Source organism: Rhinatrema bivittatum, chromosome 2 (assembly GCF_901001135.1).
Source record: "Rhinatrema bivittatum chromosome 2, aRhiBiv1.1, whole genome shotgun sequence".
Taxonomy (NCBI): Eukaryota; Metazoa; Chordata; class Amphibia; order Gymnophiona; family Rhinatrematidae; genus Rhinatrema; species Rhinatrema bivittatum.
In genome coordinates, this window is record NC_042616.1 from 343,623,619 (window position 1) to 343,647,094 (window position 23,476).

The 23,476-nt window shown below is 41.8% G+C and overlaps 1 protein-coding gene across 3 annotated transcripts in view; it reads right to left on the reverse strand.

Annotated features, from left to right (window-relative positions):
* The window catches only part of EPB41L4B (erythrocyte membrane protein band 4.1 like 4B), a 709,272-nt gene that overhangs the window by 118,291 nt on the left and 567,505 nt on the right, over positions 1 to 23,476 (reverse strand). For all 3 annotated transcript variants that reach the window (XM_029589854.1, XM_029589857.1, XM_029589855.1), the window contains exon 19: positions 16,342 to 16,409. In XM_029589854.1, the coding sequence (XP_029445714.1) occupies positions 16,342 to 16,409 (68 nt within the window). The remainder of the gene's footprint in view (positions 1 to 16,341; positions 16,410 to 23,476) is intronic.

Genomic DNA, 23,476 nt, shown 5'->3' on the forward strand with positions numbered 1-23,476 from the left:
AAGATGAAGCACACTGCAGGCTTTTTGTTAAGCATGGAAATAAAGGCCAACAAACTTAATAAATATTAATCTATATATGTAAAAGGTGAAACCTTTTTATTGGCTTAACTTACCACATTTCTTGACTAGTTTTGAGACACTTCTCAACTGTGATCTGCTCATTCTGTTTGGACCTGAGGAAGAGATGGTTAATTCCCAAAACCTAGTCAAGAAATGTATTATTTAGTCCAATATAAAAGGTATCAGCATATTTTTATTTCTTGACCTCTACTTCCATGCATTTCAGTGGACTAACATGACTACTACACATCTTTTCTTTTTTTTAATTATAATTATTTGTCATCATAAGAAGAAAATACATTACAATGACATCTTTTCTAATACAAATTTTTGTATTCTTTCACAAATTTTTTAAAAATATCCTTTGGATGTGAATATCTGTGCCAATAATATTGCTATCTAAAAATAATAAAAAGACTATCTTTTTTTTTTTTAATTTTCAGAGTACACAAAACAAGGAGTAATCTAAAGCTTGGGGAGAGGTTGAGTGCTTGGCAGCTAAAATTCAATTCAAAATAAAATGTAGAATCAGACATTTGGGAACAGAAATTCAAAGTAGCAGTATATGAATACAGGATGGAAGGTAGGGTGAGATAACGATATACACCAATCAGGAAAGACCATAAGGGGGTGGTCCTACCTTTTTACCTCAAAGTAGCAATGTAGTTCACCACAGTGGTAGCCAGACCTAGGGCAATACTAGGGTCCAAAGGAAGAACCATAACTAATAGGAAAGAGGTGGTGGTAATGCCTCTGTGCAAATCATGGATTTGACCTCACCTGAAGTACTGTGTCCAATTCTGTCTGGTGCTGGAAAGGATCTAAAGAGGTTATCTAGTTCATTCTCCCAATTCCAGATAAAATCCACTATACCTATACCATTATTCACAAATGTTTAACCTGCTCTGAAAAACCTCCAGTAACAGATTCTACAACTGAAATGCACATCCATATTGTACCATTGATCTTATTTTTTATGTATGTTTTTAACTGTCTAATCAAAAGTAAAATCATGCCAGCAGATGAATCTTTTGACCTTGCCATTAAAACAAGCTCTTTTGTCTAGTAATTGTTCTCTCAACTGAAATATAAAAAAACAAAAAAAAAAACAAAAAAAACCAAAGCTCTCTTATTATATCAGGGAATTCCAGAGTTCACAATACACACAGCAACATACTAATATAACAGATGATGGCAGAGAAAGACCAATTGGTCTATCCAGTCTACCCAGTTATTCTAGTCCACACTACCAAGGACATATCCCTGCTACCAGCCAAAAGGAATAACTTGTAGCACATCACTCCTAATTCAAGAAGGTTTTTTACTTCCTCCATTGTACTCTGATTCTGGGTAACTGAACATGCAAGATAACCTTTTAAGTTGATAGCCAGTACCCTTCCAAATCCAAACAGCCACCAACATCATTGCAGCTCTTAGTACAAGCCCAAGTAAAGAAGCTAAAAGCTTTGCATGTTGATTTAAGAGGATGTTAAAACAAATTGGCAATGGGATAAAGGGCTTACACAATGTTGACTTTCAAATGTATAAACATATCAACACATATGGATTACAAATCTGCTTTTTTATTTTTTGTGAAGCATTAAAGGAAGAAATAAGAACATAAGAAGAACATAAGGAAATGCCATACTGGGTCAGACCAAGGGTCCATCAAGCCCAGCATCCTGTTTCCAACAGTGGCCAATCCAGGCTATAAGAACCTGGCAAGTACCCAAAAATTAAGTCTATTCCATGTAACCATTGCTAATGGTAGTGACTATTCTCTAAGTGAACTTAATAGCAGGTAATGGATTTCTCCTCCAAGAACTTATCCAATCTTTTTTTTAAACACAGCTATACTAACTGCACTAACCACATCCTCTGGCAACAAATTCCAGAGTTTAATTGTGCATTGAGTAAAAAAAGAACTTTCTCCAATTAGTTTTAAATGTGCCCCATGCTAACTTCATGGAGTGCCCCCTAGTCTTTCTACTATCCGAAAGAGTAAATAACCGATTCACATCTACCCGTTCTAGACCTCTCATGATTTTAAACACCTTTATCATATCCCCCCTCAGCCTTCTCTTCTCTAAGCTGAACAGCCCTAACCTCTTTAGTCTTTCCTCATAGGGAAGCTGTTCCATTCCCTTTATCATTTTGGTAGCCCTTCTCTGTACCTTCTCCATCACAATTATATCTTTTTTGAGATGTGGCGACCAGATTTGTACACAGTATTCAAGGTGTGGTCTCACCATGGAGCGATACAGAGGCATTATGACATTTTCCGTTTTATTCACCATTCCCTTTCTAATAATTCTGTTTGCTTTTTTGACTACCGCAGCACAATGAACTGAAGATTTCAATGTATTATCCACTATGATACCTAGATCTCTTTCTTGAGTTGTAGCACCGAATATGGAACCCAACATTGTGTAATTATAGCATGGGTTATTTTTCCCTATATGTATTACCTTGCACTTATCCCACTTTCCTTCCTTCTATAATACATCTTTTGTGCTGCAAGGTTTTCTTATTGCTTTCCTAAAATTTCACCCATTTTCCTCATTTTTGATCTGCTTTCATCTCCCCAAATTATGCTCGACTTGGACAGGCTTCTGTTTTCTCCCAGGACACTGCAAATAATGAATTCAGTTTGAAGTATCAACTGAATTCTGTATCATAATGAAATTATGATGATCCAGTCCTAGTTTCTGAACATATCCCAATTCATTCTGCTGGAGAAAAAAATATGAAGCCACACTGTTATGAGCTCTGGTAAACCAGAAACAGACTGACATCTCTGTGTGATAACAGAGTTTGGCTGGCCATACTGATGAAGAAATCTTGTACATCCCAATCTGTCAACTTTGTGAACCATTTCATTTTTTCAGCAAGCAGCTCCAGTTATTCGTTTTCACGACTTAAGCTTCTCTATATCAATTACACAAAAAAATCCAGAACAAATACTTAAAACATAGAATGTGCACACACACACACAAAATCAAAATAGCACAAGTTTGAAATTTATAGGCAGTAACACCATCACCAAAGCTTCATGTTAATATCTTAAAGGGTAACCTTCAAAGGGCTATGCATATACACGCATATATGGGTGCGTGGATATCTACTATAATATTTTATAATCTGCACGTATCTGGCCTGCATAGATTATAAAGTAATCAAAAACACAAATAAACCCACCTCAATAATGTCAAAAAAGTGTGTGAAAAAACCTGCTTTTTAACTTTAAATATCTAATAGGTGAGTGAGGGTCATTTCATATATTCACTATTTAAGGTACCATTCAGGTTACTCGTCAGTCAGATATAATCCATAAACCAACCACCCTTCTTTCATATTTGCAGTACCAAAAAAATAAATTTTGTAAGATAATTTTTTATAATTAAAATTTGTACTATATTGTACTATGTATCCATTTTAATGCCTTGTTGATATATGTCCGTTTTAATACAATTCTTAACTAGATGTCTTGTTGAGCCACTGTCCAAAGGAATATGTTATAAGTATACACTGTGTTTGCTCGCACAAAAAAGTATAACTTGAAGGAGGAAGTGACGTCACTCCTCATGCGAACAGCCTAATCCTCAGGCTCCAACTCTATCGGACCCAAATAGTGCTGCAATCGGGAGTTATAACCAAAAAACAATAACGCGAGCTGTCTAAATCCTACCTGATACAAGAGCCTATGTCCGCGAAACGTAAAACAGCAGACCTTCATAAATATTCCTACTTGAAGGGCGGTGAGGAGCCGAAGGAAGATCGGGCCAAAATGGCGGATACAGCAGCCATAGAGGAAACGGAGGAGATTTGCGCCGGCACCAGTGATTCAGCTAGCGATTTTCCTACCCGGGCGGAGTGAGGAATTGGTTCTGCGAACTAAGGCAAGACCTTAAAAATTATAAAACAGAAGTTTATGCCCTTATAGCTGAGCTTCGGGAGGACAACGCAGAGATAGGCAGACAGATCGACGAGGCAGAGGTACGTCTTGATGCGCAGGGAGAAGGCTGGCACAGCCTACAGTGTGACCACGAGGCTCTGCATATATCTTATAGATCCTTGTTTGATAAAATGGAGGACATTGAAAATCGCAGCAGGCGCAGTAATATACGCATAAGGGGAGTTCCAGACACAGAGGAATTTAGTGACTGCCTGAATGTTGTGGAACAAATTTCAAAATTTTTTATGGCAAAGATAGAGACAAATCTGGATAGTGTGAAACCAGTTATCAAGATTGAAAGGGCCCATAGAACTATAGGGCCAAAGATAGCAAATAGACCAAGAAATATAGTAGTATGCTATCATTCCTATGCTCAAAAGGAGAAAATTGTCAACACAGCGAGGAAACAACGCACCTGGCAATGGGAAGGCCATGAGATAGCTGTCTTCGCTGATTTAGCTGCGGCAACTTTAAAGAATTTTGCTGTGTCACAAGCAAGCTGAACGCCGCCAACATAAGATATAGGTGGCTATTCCCTGGTGGCTTGTCGTTTATGCTCCAAGGGGTGACTCATCACGCCAATACTGTGGGAGAAGCAGCAGCAATTCTAGGTGATGGCGGAGGCATACCCATCGAGATCCCCCACTTGGAAAGTCAGTAAGATCAACATGCCGGTACAACTAATTCATTGCAACCTCTGTGGCAGAGGGCCCAGAAAGGCAGACGGCGTCTCCAGAGGAATTCAACGGGGAATGAACAGAACTTGGATCCGGCATGAAGCTTATTGAATGGTTTGGTTCTTGCCTGCAAGTTACTAAGGGCTGTTATATCGTACTAATCAGTGCGGAAACTACTTGAGTCTGGATATATGCAGTTAATACATATTTAAGGCTTATTTTGACTTTAGTCAACAGATCGCTTGTTATCACACTGAGGGTTCGATGGGGATAGCAGGGGGATGGTTTAAGTTCCTCCACAATCCTCTGGGATAAGGGTATATTATCCCAGGTTATGGTAATACAGGGGTGGGGGGGGAAGAATTCCTACTCTAGTAGAGCTCATATTCCCACAAGAGGATGGGGCTAACTTCTTGAACCCAGTAGCAGCCCACAGGGATAAACTTCTGAATGTTATACATGCGAATACACAAATATGGCATATATGGCTACTCCATACTGTACTGGTTTCTCTCAGTGTTGACTGGTTGGAGAATGTAATGGGAAGGGCTGACCATTTGATGGAAAGAGGTGGTTTTGTCTTATATGATGGCAACTTTTAAATTTCTTTCTTTAAATGTCAAAGGCCTCAACTCTCCACGAAAGTGAAGTTTATTGTTTAAGGAAATAGAGCACTTAAGGGCAGATGTGGTATTTCTACATGAAACGATATCAGGGATTGATGAAATCCCTCAAATTCCCCCACCAATTTTGGTCGGCGGCCTCACCCAACACTAAATATTCTGAGACATAAGGACTTGCATTTCGAGCTGAAGGAGTCTTATTCTGATCCTGAGGGGAGGTTTGCCTTAGTTAAACTCATGGGGGGGGGGGGGGGGGGAATTGTTCTAGTTAGTTTCCCTATATGGTCCAACCTCCCATAAAGATATGTTTTACTGATCCTTAAGCCAAACGTTGGTGACTAAACTGGAGGGCCATTCAGTTCTTGGAGGGGACTTTAATATGACCCTTAATCCCAGACTCGAAAACTCTACAGGTCAGAGTAATGATACTAAACAGCTAGAGCAGCATTGAAGGCGCTGATAAATGGTCAGGGACTGGCGGACATTTGGAGAACTAGATATCCCGCCGCATGGAATTACACCTTCTTCTCCAACCCACATGAGAGTTACTCAAGATTAGACATGTTCTTGGGTAGCAAAAGTTTACTTTCTCGGGTGGAAGCGATGGATATTGAACCTATTCTTTGGTCTGACCATGCCCCTATTTGGATTTTAGTAAGACTTCAGGAGTATGATAAGGGCCTAATTTTTGGAGATTTAATGATTCCCTGTTAAATGATACTACTTTTGTCTCCCAAATCCAAGGAGATATATAGGAATACCTAGCTACTAACGATACGGGGGACAAATGCCTCTGGGAGTGCCTAAAGGCGGTTCTAAAGGGTAAATTTATAGCAAGAGCAGTGTTTTTAAAGAAGCAGAGGGACAGATCACGGGCTAATCTACTTCTTCAGCTCAAAAACTTAGAACGAGCCCACAAAAGTAAGGGAACACCCCGAGTCACAGAGGCCCAAATTGCAGATCTAAAAACTCAAATAGCGTCCATAGATTCAGCAGCTTTAGCTCACCAATTGGAACTTCTGTAACAGGAATACTTCGAGGGGGCAACAAAGCCGGGAAATTGTTGGCTCACGCTCTGAAGAAGAGACAGGCCCAATCCATTATTATTAAAATAAAAAATCAAGATGGCACCATGTTGATGGACAATAAATCAATCCGACAATGGTTCCACCAGTTTTATTCGGAGCTATATGCTAAAGATGAGGCTTTTACTTCAGAGGCCATCTCTATATATTTGGACTTCCTGATTATACCAGAACTAACAGACGCTCAACAATTATTGTTAAAGATATCTCTGAGCTTGAAATTTTAGCAGCTATAAAGTCCCTGAAGCCTGGCAAGTCGCCTGGTACACAGGTAGATTTTATCAGATTTTCGCCCACTATTTGGCCCCTGTCATGGTAAAATTCTATAAGGCACTGCGGGAAGGGGCTCCCTTATCTTCATTGGCTAATACAGCAAGTATCACAGTGCTGGTTAAACCAAGACGTGATCCCACATTATGCGGCTCATATAGGCCAATTTCCTTAATAAACCTTGATTTAAAAATATTGGTTAAAATATTAGCTACGTGTATAAATAGCTTCATAGCTCAACTTATTCACCCGGACCAGGCAGGCTTCATTCCAGGAAGATAAGCAAGCGATAACGTTCACAAACCTTTGGATATGATATGGTGGGTTAAAAAAACAAGATATACCTACATTGGCTCTCTGAGTTGATGCCGAGAAAGCCTTTGATATGGTGCATTGGCCCTATCTATTCGCCTTATTGCGGAAAATGGTTTGGGGAACATTTTCTACAACGGTTACAATAACTATATAGCCAGCCATTAGCTTGTATTAAAGTAAATGGCAGTTACTTGGACCCCTTCCTGGTGAAATGTAGAACTCGGCAGGGATGCCCTTTGTCTCCAATTTTGTTTGCCATCTTTTTAGAACCCTTTGCCATCAGTGTCCGGAGGGCTCCAAATGTTAAGGGTATAGAAGTAGGACGGTTTTCTTCTAAGTTGTCCCTATTAGCAGATGATGTCCTGATTACGATCACGGACCCAAAGTCCTCGCTACCCAGTTTAACTCTGAGATGGAAAACTTTTAGCAAGGTGTCAGGATTCCATATCAATTGGGAGAAGTCTGAAATTTTGAATATTATTTATTTATTTTGAACTTTTATATACAGACATTCATGTGGAGAATTACATATCATATTGGTTTACAGTGAAACAGAACATTGCAAAAAGCATTACATAGAACAGGGGTTACATGGAGCTAACATACAGCATCCCCTGGTATCCCGGCTTCAAAGTCAATTTAAATTTAAATGGGCTAGTCAGAAAATAAAGTATTTAGGGCTTTACATAAGCGTTCAACAGAATATGTTCCAAATCAGCTATGACACCTTGTGGTTGGGCAGGATAGCTGCCATCAAAATGACAGTTTTGCCAAAATTACTGTATCTGTTCCAGACTTTGCCCATAGCAATCCCGAAAGCTGTCTTATCTAAATGACAGAAGCAGATAATGACATATCTTTGGAGGGGGGGGGGGGTAAGAGGCCTAGGGTCGCGAGGCATGTCCTTTTTCAATTCTGACAGCAAGGGGGGGTTGAGCATTCCCAACCTCGAAAGATTATTTGGCAGCCAAATTCAAGATCTTAGTGCAGGGGTCAGGAACCTATGGCTCGGGAGCCAGATATGGCTCTTTTGATGGCTGCATCTGGCTCGCAGACAAATCTTTAATAAAAAAGTAAAAATCTAACAAAATCCCCCACCCTCCTGATGCCCCCCAAGACCTCCAAAATTAATTTACTACAACCCCCACCCTCCTGACCCCCCCAAGACCTGCCAAAAGTCCCTGGTGGTCCAGCGGGGGTCCAGGAGCGGTCCGGGAGCGATCTCCTGGACTTGGGCTGTCGGCTGCCAGTAGTCAAAATGGCGCCGACGGCCCTTTGCCCTCACTATGTCACTGGGGTCGACCAATGGCGGCGGTAGCCCCTGTGACATAGTAAGGGCAAAGGGCCGTCGGCTGCCAGTAATCAAAATGGCGTCGACGGCCCTTTGCCCTTACTATGTCACAGGGGCTACCGCCGCCATTGGTCGACCCCAGTGACATAGTGAGGGCAAAGGGCCGTCGGCGCCATTTTGACTACTGGCAGCCGACAGCCCAAGTCCAGGAGATCGCTCCCGGACCCCCGCTGGACCACCAGGGACTTTTGGCAGGTCTTGGGGGGGTCAGGAGGGTGGGGGGTTTTGTTAGATTTGGACTTTTTTATTAAAGATTTGTCTGCGAGCCCTGGACCCCCTCTGGATCACCAGGGACTTATGGCAGGTCTTGTGGGGGGGGGTTTGGAGGATGGGGGGGTTGTAGTAAATTAATTTGGTAGGTCTTGGGGGAGTCAGGAGGGTGGGGGGTTGTAGTTAGTTACATTTTAAAATATGTGGCGTTCATGGCTCTCTCAGCCAAAAAGGTTCCCGACCCCTGTCTTAGTGGATTGGCACAGGACCCATGATACCAAACCCTGGGTACACTTTAGTCAACAACCACTGGGTGGCACACTACATTTTAGTATATTATGGCAACCAAATCGACTTGGTGGTTTCCAACCACCCTCTGTTACTCTCTCTGGACCTTTGGGATAAAAGGGGCCACCTGCTTACTGGCTCCAAGGAATATCATCGGTGTACATATTTGTATGCTAATTGCAAATTTACTCCAGGGTATGTCAACCCGGTTTTTAAGGTGTGGAGATTGAAGGGTATTCAAACCTGGGATCACCTATGGGGAGGGATGGATTTGATACCATTTCCAGAGCTACAGTTTAAATTTAATCTCTCCAATTCGGTTACATTTCCGTATTTACAACTGCGGCATTTTGTCCACACTTCTGCAATTAGCGGACCCTTACAACAGGATAGATCTGAATTTGAGATATTATGCCAGAAGGCCGATCAGGCCACTAAACTGCTATCGCAAATTTACACACTCCTGGGGAATCAGCCCTTTAACAAAACTAAATATATGGTAGCCTGGGAGACTGATCTTCATTACACTAACACAGAAAGAATGGGAGGAGACCTTTAGGTGACTGGGTAAGGGCCTCATTGCGGCCTCTATGACGGAAAACGCATTCAAATTGCTATACAGATGGCATTATTGTCCGGTTCAATTACACAAAATGAAGCCCTCCATATCCAATAAATATTGGAGAGGTTGTCTACAAGCAGGGGGGTACTTCCACATGTGGTGGACTTGCGATTTGATTAGAGACCTCTGGCTTGCTGTGGAGTTATGATTAGGACAACTCTTTAATGTCTCTATCAAACTTCTTTCCCAACACACTTTATTGGGCTTACCCCTGCAGGTGTTGGGGGAGTCTGACAACAGACTGACTACTTTTATCCTCACTGCGACTAGGTTAAACTTGCACAGCGATGGAAGACGATTCTAGTACCCACACAGGGAGGGGTCCAATCTACACTTAAGAAAATTCATACTCTAGCAGAAAGTACTGCCCATATCCAAAAATCCCATGTGAAGTTTCTGAAAATCTGGCAGCCCTATTGACAGTGGCAAGAGAGATCTCAGAATACATCAGGGACCACTGGTACAAATGAACACATTAGCTAAAATGTGGCCTATCTAGCAGTAGGAATCTTGGGGGAAGGGACAGGGGATGGGGAGGGGGGCAATGGGGGAAATGTAAAGAACAGACACAACACTTTGCTTTGTCAATAAGTTTTATGCTCCTGCCCGCAAGAAGTATGGGCAGGCTCTTACCTTCTTACAGCCACAGCCAGCCGGGTTGCTAACGCTGCTTGCTTCCTCCCTGAATCAGCTGGGGCCGTTCCCGCAGCTGCTGCCATGCGGTCGGCTCCTCTGCTCATGTTTCTGCCTTCCCCCGACGTACTGCTGCGATCCCGGGTCCTTTCAGCCAGCAGGGAGGCTGTCCCTCCCAGTGCCTGCTTCAGCCCGGATCCTTGCCTGGCTGGGAAGTCGTCCCTGCTAGTGCCTGCAGTCTTACCTCTGCTCCTGGGGCTGTCTTCACGGCATGGAGCCGTTCTGCAGTCAGCCCTTCCCCCGCTTCCTCTGCAGCCAGTCTTACCTCTCTCTGCTTCTGTCCTTGCAGCTGGGAGCTGCTCCACTGACCTGCCTTCACCCAGCTCCAGCCCAGGGCTGCTCCACTGCTTCCTTGGCCTTCCACGTGGCTGAGGACGCCACCAGCTTCCAGTTCTTCTCTCCAGCCTCCTAGGGCACGAGCGCGCGCCTCTCTGCTCCTCTTAAAGGGCCAGCCAGGTGTGGCCCCCTGCTGACCCCTCCCTGGGCGTTGTCCACCTCAGCCCTACTAAAGGGCTCAGCTTTCAGTGTGTCTTTGCCTTCGCAAGGAGTTGGTCACTCCTGAGATCCTTCGCTCCAGGAAGTCGTCCGTGTTCCAGCACTTCTGCAAGGTCCTGTGTTTCGTGTTACCTGTCGGAGCTCCTCGTCCAGTCCTGATGTCTGCCTGCCGTTCCAGTCCCAAGGTCTGTCTCTTGATCCAGTCCTGATGTTCCTGCTGTTCCTGATGTCCATGTTCCAGCCCTGAGGTGTGTCTCCTGTTCCAGTATCTGTGTTCCAGTCCTGATGTTCCTGCTGTTCCAGATATCCTTGTTCCTGATCCTGATGCCTAACCCTGCCTTGTGCTGCCAGGAGAGCAGCGTATCCTTGCCTTGTGCTGCCAGGAGAGCAGCGTATTCTTGCCTTGTGCTGCCAGGAGTGCAGCGAACCTGCTTCCTCTTTCCTGTGCTCTCCCGCTCTCTGCGTGGTCCGCGACCAGCCTTCCAGGGCTGAGTAGGGCGCGCATGGGACAGGGTGGTCCGCGACTCAGTCCCGCGGGTGGTCTGAGTAGGGCGCCCTGAGGGACGGTGCCCATGTCTACCTTCAGCCCTCGTTCCTGATTCTACCTCTGTGCATCCAGTCCTGAGTCCATGCCTGTGCCTGTCCACGTCTATGCATCCTACACCTCATTTCCTGAGTCCACGTCTAAGGATCCTGCATCTATGCCCGAGTCCACGTCTATGGATCCTGCACCTCGTTCCTGAGTCCACGTCTATGCCTGAGTCTACGTCGTTCCTGAGTCTTGTCTGAATCCATGTTCCAGTCTTCGCTGCCCTGGCCTCCATCTGGCCTGCCGCTTCGTGCCGTACCCTGCGGCAGGTCCGAAAGGGCTAGGAACGGTCGGAGGACTGTTCACAAGACCAACATTGCGTTGTTGGGTCTTCCGAAGTGTGCAGGTCCGGAGGAGGGCCTGTCTTCCATGTCACTCCAGCCCTGCTTCTGTCCAGCCCATGCTCGGGCATGCCACGCCTCCCGCAGCTCCTCTTTAGAGCCCTCTGGGGTCGAGCCGTGGCCCAAGGACACACATCACCCAGGAGTGGGATCGCTCTCCTAGCGCTCCACAACAATAAGGTTTAATTTTATCCATATTTCTATTATATCTTTACCAGTGTATAGAAGCCGGTTGGCTTGATATTTCTGTTACATGGGCTCATATCATTGGTATTGTTTTAAGTTCTGCTTCTATTACAGGAGATGTTCTGCGAGATTTTGCGGACATTACATTTCTCTACTTGATGGACTTGTTACGTTGGAAGCATAAGTGACATGTTAACTTGTACTCATATTAATGTTTATGGTCATTCATGTTATGAGATATTCCATCTTGCAAGGTCTCCCGGCTTCCACTATAAAACCTCTCCAGTTGCTCCAAAATGCAGCGGCAAGGATTCTGACGAATACCAATCGGAGAGAGCATATCTCTCCCATTCTAAAAGATCTTCACTGGCTCCCAGTAAACTTCAAGATTCTCCATAAATCACTCACAATTATCCATAAAAATATTCACCATCAGACCCCTCTTGATCTGCTACACCCTCTCAAATTGCACTCGACGGCCAGATCCTTAAGGGATGCCTACAAGGGATCCTTACATGTTCCTCCAATCAAAGTTGTACACCACTCAAACAAAAGAAACCGGACATTCTCCATCACAAGCCCCTCCATCTGGAACGCCATGCCTCCGGACCTTAGGCAGGAAACTTGTCTACTAACTTTTAAAAAGAAACTAAAGACATGGCTGTTCTGCCGAGCCTTCTCCACTACAAGCCCCACAGCCTGACTTAGAACTTTTCCTTCACCTATGTAAATAAATTAATGCTAAATCACGCTTACAAGCTACCTTGAGGTAGGCTCCTTGCCTCCCTCCTATGCATATAGTTCTTTATCCTCGTTCTCCCTTTCTTTACTTCCTACTCCCAGTTTAAGGCATCCTTGTTATAATGTAACTTTTTGCTCCTTTAAATTGTCTCTTGTTGATTGGTTAGTTATAGTTACTGCTTAGTTCTATGTAAACCGAGTTGATTTGATTTGTATCAAGAAAGTCGGTATATAAAAGCCTTTAATAAATAAATGAGATCCACATGCTCAAGGTGTCTCAATAAAAATCTTAAATAAAAAAAAAAATTATAACTTGTTACAATGTGTTACTTAGCTTATCTCCCAACATGGCCAGGTTTCAGAGCTAATCCTTCATCAGGGGAACAAACGATGAAAAAATTCTTATATCTGTAACTGTATCAGTTGTGATGTCTTGCAAGTTTAAATATACTACCATGTGACTCAGAAAGCCAAGACTACCATAAGAGACGTCAAACTGTTGCGCGGGAGGTGGACCCTTGGGCCGAGGTGGGGTTGACACTACCTGTAGGAGGGATCCTACGGGTCCCCACTATCGGCAGGCGGAGTGGGCTAGCTGACGGAGGCCAGCTGGAGCTTCACCAATACCAGCCCTCGTTTCCCACAGGTTGAGCCTTTGGGTACCGGGGCCAGCTGGAGGTAGGTGGGCCTCCGTGTGTCGTTGAAGAGGAAATGAAAAGGTCAGCCCAGAGGCAGCAACTATGGAACTGAGGAGTCTGTACTAGACGAGGCGGAGTCCTGGAGACCCGGGTGCCAATAGGAAACCAAAGTGACAGAGGGCGCCCGTGCAAGAACAGGCCGAAGCCTGAGAGGCCCAGTCCAGGACAAAGCAAGGGGTGCATCGTAGAACACGCTGAAGTCAGGGCAGGCGGCAATCAAGGAGCGGTGGCAAGGCAAGGCTGAAGTCAAGTCCAGGAGAAAGGTAATAGTGTGGTCAGGCAAAGCTGAGGTCTGGACTAGGAGATGATCAGTGGCATAGTCAAGCAAGGCAGTAGTCGGGTCCAGGAGATGATCAATAGTGTAGTCAGGCAATGCAGCAGTCGGGTCCAGGAGATCAGTCCGTAAGGAAAGTCAAGTAGCAGAAACACAGGAACGAAGACGACAAACCAGGAACAGGAACTCGCAGGGATCAGGAACCAGGAACACGAAGGAAATACCAGGAGGCAATGAAGTACACGACCAGCGTGGAGACCTGTTGCAAAGGCAACTAACAGGAGCTGAGCCCGGCCTTATATACCGGAGCTTCAGCGATGTCATCATCCGGGGCCGCAGCCAAGTTCACGCAGCGGGCCCCTTTAAAGGAAGCAGAGATGTGTGTGCTCATGCCTAGGGAGGGGCGTGGTGCTGGATGGCAGCGTCTCTCCGTGGACCTCGCGCCCACTGCGGAGCACAGGAGTCAGTAGCAGAACCAGGAGCGCCGGGAATGGCCCGAGGATGGAGCCGGCGGCCTGCAGCCGTGAGGGAAGTGGAGCTAGTCACTGGATTAGGCAGCAGAGGGATAAGAGGGCCTGGCCGCGGGCGGCACATGCAACACAAACCAAAAATGTCCATCTCCTCATTCAGCCCCTTAGGGAACTCAGGGCCTCATTTTCTAAAGTATCGCAGGCCTGCAATACTTTAGGGAATGAGGGGCGGGGGGCCGAAATGGGGGGCGGGCCTGCGCTAGCCGGCAGCGATCGTACTGTCACGGTGCGATCGCTGCCGGTTTCGCACCCAATAGCGCCACCATAGGAGGTGTAGCTATTGGGAGCGAAATAGGACTCGAAAAGGGCCTTACCTTTTCGTCGTCCGCGGTGGCTTCGCGGAGTCGGCCCCGGTGACGCCCCGACTCAGCCCCCATTTTGGTATCGCACGCGAAAAGGGACATTTCGCGTGCGAAACGTCCCTTACCGCGTGCAATACATTTAGAAAATAAGGCCCTCAGTTTGCAAAGTATAAATCCAATATTGTTCGTGAAGGGTGGTTGGTTTATGATTACATCTGACTATTGGGTTACCTGGATGGTACCTTAAATAGCCAATATATGAAACTAGCATCACTCACCTATTAGATATTTAAAGTTCCCACACTTTTTTGACATTATTTAGGTGGGTTTATTTGGTTTTTTGATTGCATTAAGTTGTTATACCAAAAGTCGAAAAATCTCCACTCAGTGGGATAAAGTACGCATATCTCTGTGAACCAACATATGCATGTATTCTTGTATTGTTTGTTTGTTTCTAAAGATTTTGGTGTGGTATCCTAGTGTCCGTGGAGAAGCACCTTAAGCGTGTTTGGCGCTAACAGTATATTTCAATACACGCAAATATTTGCAATGCATTGGAAGTGTGCACTTTACCTATTTTATAAACATATGAGATTATATTTAACTCACGAAAAAAAATATAATTTGTACGTGTAAAACCCTGATTTACACACGGAAGTAGGTATATTTTAAAATATGCATGTGTACTTGAAATCACCAATTTGCTAATACTTCCACCAGTTGACCCAGTCCAATTTCAGTTCATTGAGACTCTCCTACCGTAGTACTTTGCCCTGAATTCCCCCCAGTTCATCCAGACCTACCAACCCAAGTATAGCAGACAACAGAAGAGTCTATCAATTGTACTAGTTCATTAGCAGGTGTAAAATTGCACAACTACATTGCTGAATGCATTTGAGTAAATCTCTTATAAAATAGAAATGTATACACATAGCTCTTGGCCCCATAGCTCTTCTGGGAATTCAACCATTTTTCTGTATGATATATCAATTAGGACTCAAAAATAATTAGTATATTGGAATGCATACTTTGCAAAGCTCTAAGCACTGTGACAACTCTTGCAACATATCAAAAGTATGTGTAGGCCTTATTTCATTGCTCTTTAAAAGGTAAATTTAAAAAAAAAATGCAAGTGCTGGAAAAAAAAGCAGATACGCGCATCTAGCACATGTGCATGTCAGACCTATTTTATAAACCTTGCATATACGCGCAGAAGTACCAATGTGCGACTATCTCACATTGAGTAAAAAAGGAGAGGAATGGGGGCGGGTCATGGGCATTCCAGGGCAGAGTCAAGAGATATGTATGTATGTAGCACAGCTAATGCGGCACGCGTCTGGTTCATTTCTGCACAAATTTACTTTTGTTATAGATCTAAGTATGAATAAAACTATTTTTATCCACATATGAAGTGCTCGAGGGATATGGGTAAATTGGGGGACGAGCAGGCTAAAGAACCAGGGGTTCTTGATGTCTTATATACAGACTGGGTATACTGGTGGGCAAACAGGTTAAACTGGTGATTCCTTCATGTGCGCATGCTATAAAATTTGATTTTTGTGTGTAAATGCAGACAATTCCCAGCTGCTCGCGTCCAAGCTTAAAATTAGGAGCATATATACATGAGAAAGGCCTATTTTATAACATGTGGGTGTACTTGTGCGCAGCATATAAGATTTCAGAGTATATGGCCGTTTCATATGGGCATTTGCACACTCATTTTAAAGTTACCGTCCCTATGTTTTTAAATTGATGGACCCTCCTCTCAATGATGACTAAATAAAACATCAATTTGACAATAAATTAAAATATTTAATTTTGGGAAAAGGAGAGATTTTTCACTCCTAATCAAAAGCCAAAGCATTACTCAGACGAAAGCAGGATAAAAAAATTTAAGAGAATAAAAGGGGCCTGATTAATCAAAGGTTGTTCCCATGGATACATGGGAGAAACCTTTGGTGAATCAGGTTCAAGATCTTCATTTTGTAGTTATGTAACATAATGGGATGCTTCCCTACAAACAAGAAATGACAGACCTTACATTAGTGTCCTGAAGGCTGGGAGTCTTACTGAGATTTACAAGAGGTGTCTCCTCTTTTACAACCTGTTGGAAGAAAATTGTTAGTTTAATAAAATGGTAATAATGTTCACAAACTAATACGTATATAGGTATAGATAGAAATGCATGGCAGATTAAAGAATATACATTCGAAACAGATATATGTTAATTAAAAATGTCTCCAAAGAGAAATTGATTTTTAACACATTCTTAGTCAAACTATATGTTTCAGGTACAGAATATATGAGCACAGTGTATGCTATATATATAGTGTAAGACGACAATTTATTTTGCCCATTTTCCAATCAGAGTACACTGAAGTGAAATTACAACAGGAAACTTCATAATACTCTTATTTGCTCTGTAAGGCACTTTTCTGAAAACATTACAAATACATCATAATAGAAATTATAATTATAAAATCTACTTATCCCACTTACATCCTCCAACCCCACCCCTAACCCCAGGCACAACTCCCAGCCTCCTCCGGACCAAAACCACCCCCCATCGACACACAAACGGTCCCTAGAATCTTTTGATTCCACTTCTTCCTTGGAAATAGAATCCATCATTAAGAAAATGAAGCCCTCATCGCATCCAATAGACCAATTTCCGACCAAACTCCTTCTTACAATTCCTAACATCATCGCCAAACCTTTGGCCGACATTATAAACTGTTCACTCACAAACGGAACAGTCCCAGACGCCTTGAAAACAGCCTCGCCGAAACCTTTACTAAAAAAACCCAACCTGGACCCATCTAATCCCACAAATTTTCGCCCTATCGCTAACTTACCTTTCATAGCCAAGCTAATGGAAAAACTGGTCAATATTAGACTCACAGACTACCTCGAATCCCACGACATCCTATACCCATCGCAATTCGGTTTCAGGAAATGCAGAAATACAGAAACTCTCCTTCTCTCATTAACTGACAACATCCTGTTGGGCCTCGACAAAGGTCAATCATACCTTCTAGCTCTGCTAGACATCTCTGCAGCGTTCGACACAGTGAACCACACAATCCTCATCGACCGTCTCATGGAAATAGGTATCTCAGGTGCGGTTCTCCTCTGGCTAAAATCCTTTCTAAGCGATAGATACTACAAAGTAAAAATTACCAACAAGGAGTCGCACCCGGTAGCTGCCAAACAAGGAGTTCCCCAGGGTTCCTCGCTCTCGCCGACCCTATTCAACATATATCTTCTTCCCCTTTGCCAACTCCTCGATAACCTCAACCTCACATACTTCATTCTATGCGGACGACGTACAGATCCTAATCCCCATCAAGGAACCCGTCTCCGACACGCTAAACTACTGGAATAGCTGCCTTCACGCCATCAACCTCCTTCTCACAAGTCTCTGCCTCGTTCTCAATACGTCCAAGACCGAACTGCTAATCATTTCCCCTAATGATAACAACATTCTAGCCAACAATACTAACATACCGCTAGTAAATCAAGTGAGAGACCTTGGAGCCTTCCTAGACTCCAGAATGAATTTTAAAAAATTCATCAACACCACCACCAAAGAAGGCTTTTACAAACTACAGGTATTAAAACAACTTAGACCTCTCCTTCACTTTCATGACTACCGTTCAGTCCTTCAAGCCATACTATTCTCAAAGATAGACTATTGTAATGCGCTGTTACTTGGTCTCCCGGCCTCTTCTACCAAACCTCTTCAAATGCTGCAAAACGCAGCAGCCAGGATCCTCACAAACTCCCGCTGCATGGACCACATCACCCCGATTCTAAAAATACTTCACTGGCTACCCATTCGCCACAGAATTCTCTTCAAGACACTTACCATTATTCACAAAACCTTATTTCAAGAATCCTCGCTCCAACTTACCATACCCCTCAAACATCACTCCTCTGCAAGACCCACCAGATCTGCATATAGAGATTCCCTCCAAGTTCCCCCCAAAAAATCCATTTGTCACAACTCTATAGAAAAATGGGCACTATCAACTGCTGGACCGCTTCACTGGAACTCCCTCCCGCCAGATCTCCGCCAGGAACATTGCCATATCACGTTCAGAAAAAAATTAAAAACTTGGCTGTTCGCCCAAGCCTACCCCTAAAAAAAGCCTCTGGGTCACCCACACAGTCTCTTACCTCACGGATGCGTCCATTACCGCAACTCAAAGGAACTGTTGCCCAACCAATTGCACTATCTTATAATTTGCTTAATTTTATATTCTCTATGTAAATTTGTAAATATGCTTAATTTTGCATATATACTAGATAAAATCGTACATAATTCTTATCCTGTAAGCACCCTCTCCTCCTTTTGCCCTTTCCTCCAGTTAGAATTTGTTTAACTTAACTTTTAAAATTTGTTAGAATTTGTTTAACCTATTTTCTCTCTAACAGCCTAGTTCTACATTCCCTGTTATAATGTAACTTTTGTTGTTGTTTGCTCTGTTAACTGGTTACCCCTTGTTTACTGTAAACCGGTACGATAAGACCTGGTCTTGAGCATCGGTATATTAAAAGAATTTAAATAAAATAAATAAATAAATGCATTTGTACAATATAAACATGACCCCCCTCAACCTGCTTTACTGTGAGAAAAAGATCTAGTTTGATCCGTGTTCATTTGTAGGCCAATCCTTCTATCAAATTACTTTAGTTGTGTTTTTCATCAGCTTTTCTAATTCTTTGCTATAATTTTTGGAGCATGATGCCTGGCACCTAACCATGTACTCTAGCTGTAACAAAGACATTAAATTTATTTATTTAGCTATTTTATATACCGTCATTCCAAGTGAAGATCACAACGGTTTACATCATGACAAATATTTAGTAATATTGATAGTGATAAGTTGCTATGTAATTTTTATTCATACTTTTTTTTATTTTATTTTATTTTTACTTTCACTTTATGAAAGAACAGCATTTATTATTTTTGCTCATTATTGTAAATCGTTTTTGTTCAAATCTAATTTGCTAAAGACGGTATATAAAAAGTCTTAAATAAATAAAATAAATAAATATCATAGGTAGACAATTATATTCACCTGAATTATATTCACTTGATATGTTCATATATCAATCATTTTAGCGAAAGACACATACATTGAATAGGGTGTTCAGGGGTGGATAGATATACAGGGATGAGGTAGCGCTTTTAGCACAAGGTGCCGGAGGGATATAAAAAAAGGGAAGAGAGAAGATGGGGTAAAGAGATGTTTCAGACATATTTGGGGTGGGTTGTAAAGTGGTAATGAGTTCTTTAGTTAGGTTCATAATTAATTTGTCCATGTAGGAGCAAGTAATGGTTTAAGAAAAGGTTAGGTTATATGCATTTTGAAATAACTACGTTTTAAGGTCACGTTTGAATTTCTTTGTTTCAGTAGTCAATAGTAGAGACTCAGGTAGAGAGCTCCAAAGTATAGGGCCTGCTATGGAGAACATACGGTCTTTTATTTTTGTCTGATGTGTATTCTGTATTGATGGCACAGCTAACAATCCTTTATTATGAGGAGATCTTAGGGGGTTATTTTCCATAAAATTCATAAAATTCTATATGGGGAAGCCACTGAATGGATCAATGCCTCAATTAGATTACACACTTCGCATGCGAAAAGCACCATAACACATAGCGCAATGCTAATTTAGAAAAGGGGTGGAATTTCTGGCCAAGTGGGCTCCCTCTACAAAATGCAAAGTCATACACAGGAAATAACTACATCTTTTTTATTTGCAATGTTTTCACTATCTCGTTTGGAGAGAGAGAGAGGGAGAGGGAGAGAGAGAGAGATTAGCTATAAGGTCCTCATAGAAGTTAGGTATTTATACCTCTATAGGAGGCCCACCTAGTTACTCGAGGTGAGGTTTAGGTATTAGTGTAGGGGTTTGGGGGCCAAGTACACTCTTGTGAAGGGGTTTGGGGGCCAAGTACACTCTTGTGAAGATTTAATGTCCTTCGGAGTGAGGAAGCTCACCCAAAGATGAGACTTGTACAATGTTCTTTCAACCTAGCTTGATGTTACCCAGGTAGAGAGTCCGTCATTTTACCTGGGTAACATTCTAAACCATAAGCCTTTCAAGGTGACACTTAAGGATTTAATATGTATATATGGCAAAGGAAAGGAGAAGAAAGAAGCTAAAAATACATCAGTAATATAAATAATGCACCAGGCAAGCACTGACCTATGAAAGAAACACAGCAATATAATGCAGGAATATCAATATCTAGAAAAATATACAGATAAAAGGCTAGCACTACACAAAAAACAGAAAAATATAACAAGCCCTCTGAAATGAGGATAAAATAAACTTATTCCTTAGCTCTCCCCAAGAAGTTTTGGTATAGCTGTCTCCTTCAAGTTCAAAGCAGACTCTTTAGGAGTAACATTAGACTCCGAGCTGACTTTAAAGAACCATATTACTAATAAACTTAAGGATGGATACAATAAATTGCACACTTTAAAATGACTAAAATCTCTACTAGATGAATATAGTTTTAGAACAGTTCTTCAATTATTACTATTTCGCTAACATAAACTACTGCAATGCCTTACTCCTTGGACTTCCTCAAATTACTACTCGACCCCTCCCAATTTTTCAGAATGCAGGGGCACAGATCCTTACAAATACAAGAAAATATGACTATATTACACCAGTTCTGATCGAACTACATTGGCTACCCATTAATCAACGCATATAAAACTATATACATTATTCATAAAATTCTATATGGGGAAGCCACTGAATGGATCAATGCCTCAATTAGATTACACACTCCGCAAAGAAATTTGCGATCAAGTAACAAGGCACTGCTCATTATTCCAATGATAAAACAGCATGTCTGATGCAAGTGAGAAACAGCGATTTCTATAGCCGGTCCTAAAACATGGAATGAATTACCAGAAAAGCTAAGACTCCAACAAAACAATTTAAAAAAAGAGCTTAAAACATGGCTCTTTCACAAGGCATACATTGAATATGAGCAAACTCAGTAATATAGCACTTAACATTAAGTAAAAAAACAATTCCAGCAACAATTGAACAGTAGAGTTGATATTAATTTATTTTTTTAATTATGCTCTTATTTTTATTTTAACTTTAAGGCATGTGTTTATTTGATATATATTTATTTCTCTTTTATAAGTTCCAACTCTTTTAAACTCTTTATCAAGTAGTATTGTAATTACAATATATTTATTATAATGTATTTATTGTATCTTTCTCTTTTATGATTACTTTATTGATTTTGAACATGTTGTAAACCGTTATGATGGAAAATTTCTTAACGACGGTATATAAAACCTGATAAATAAATAAAATAAAAAATATTGTAGCCCTATTGCAGCTTGATAAATCTTCCGCAATGTTTGAAATGCATGTTCTTGTATAGCAATTCTGCAGCACAGAGTTTAGTTAATTTAGTTGCCCTTTGAACTTCCGGATTGTACAATGCAAACATAATTGATGGTTCTTTTTTTCTGCTGCGCTAACAACGTGCCACAGGAATAGAGGTTTATTTGCTTATGTACTAGTATGGTGATTTTTTGCTTAACAGGCACTGCTTCACTTGCATGCTGTAGATGTCTATTATATTAGAGTAGCTCTCAAAAACCACCAATAGGTCTAGTTTACAGGATGTCCACGATGAATATACATGAGATATATTTGTGTACATTGGAGATAGTGCATGCAACAGTATCTTATGTGCATTCATTGTAGATATCCTGTAAACCAGACCTGTTTATGGCTCTTGAGGATAGAGTTAGCCTTCTATAAAAGGGATAAGTACGAATACAAGTGTAACTCCATCACGGTGTGCATGTCCTGCATGGCTGGGGCCATAAAAGTATTTGTATGTTTTTTGGAGCAGGAACCCTGACCAGCTCTTTTCTTTGCCCCTTTCCCCAGGGTGTGGATCCTTTGGCTTGGGGGGGAAAGGGTTCCTTTAGGATCCCAGTGCAGGGGGGGCTGACATTTTCATATACTTGGGGGAGGGGACCCTTTGGTTCTTGAGTGCTATGTACCGAATGAATACACTGGACGTACTGGATTAGTGTCCAAAATTAAGTTTACTGAATGTTTCCAGCACCACAGTCTCTTCTCTTATAAATTACAGCTTTCACCTCTATCTGTGCAGGAATTTTTCAAAAGGTAGAATCCTTTCACCCTCCTGGATTAGGTAAAATGGAGATCCTGGAGGGCAGGGCAACTTTAAACTGGCAGAGAAACCTCTTTCATGGATGACCAAAAATCCTGTCCTCACACAAAGTAAGCTAGTCTCTCTCCCCAGGGGCTGAAGATTCCTGATGGGTGTCCTCTAGAATCTTTACAGTTCTGTTACTCATGGTTAGCAGGTTCTTACAATTCCTTAAATTTATTTCAGTCTCTGACTCTTTGGGGGTTCCCCAGGAACAGGTTTTCTTACCCTGCTCCACTGCAGGTAGGAACGGGCAGCCAATAATCTTGCCTTAACTGAATATAACACCGGAGTTATCTCTTGCGGCAGATCAACACCTACAGATGGGCAGGTTATCCCTATCCCTGGGCATCCTGAACACAGGGTTCCTTGTTTCCTGAATTCAGGAAAGGTCCAGGTGTCCGGCAAGGTACCTGTCAAGAGAAAGCAAGTGTTGCTTACCTGTAACAGGTGTTCTCACAGGACAGCAGGATGTTAGTCCTCACATATTTATTTATATTTATTATATTTATTTATATTTATTTATTTATTTATATTTATTTATTTATATTTATTTATTTACATATTTATACATATTTATTACATATATTATTACATATTTATTACATATTTATTACATATATATGTAATATTACATATTTATTACATATTTATACATATTTATTACATATTTATTTATATTCACATATTTATTTATATTTATTATATTTATATTTATATTTATTATATTTATATTTATTTATATTTATTGCTATGTTAAATAGTTATACTTCTTCTTCTTCTCTTATATAAAATATTATATTTCTTTATTTATTACCAGTTAAAATATTATTACTTTATTTAGCACTATGTTAAATTGTCAACCAGTTATACTGTTCCAGATGTTATACGGTTCCATGTAAAGCTCCGCCCTTTGTTGAGCAGTTCTTCGTTGTATG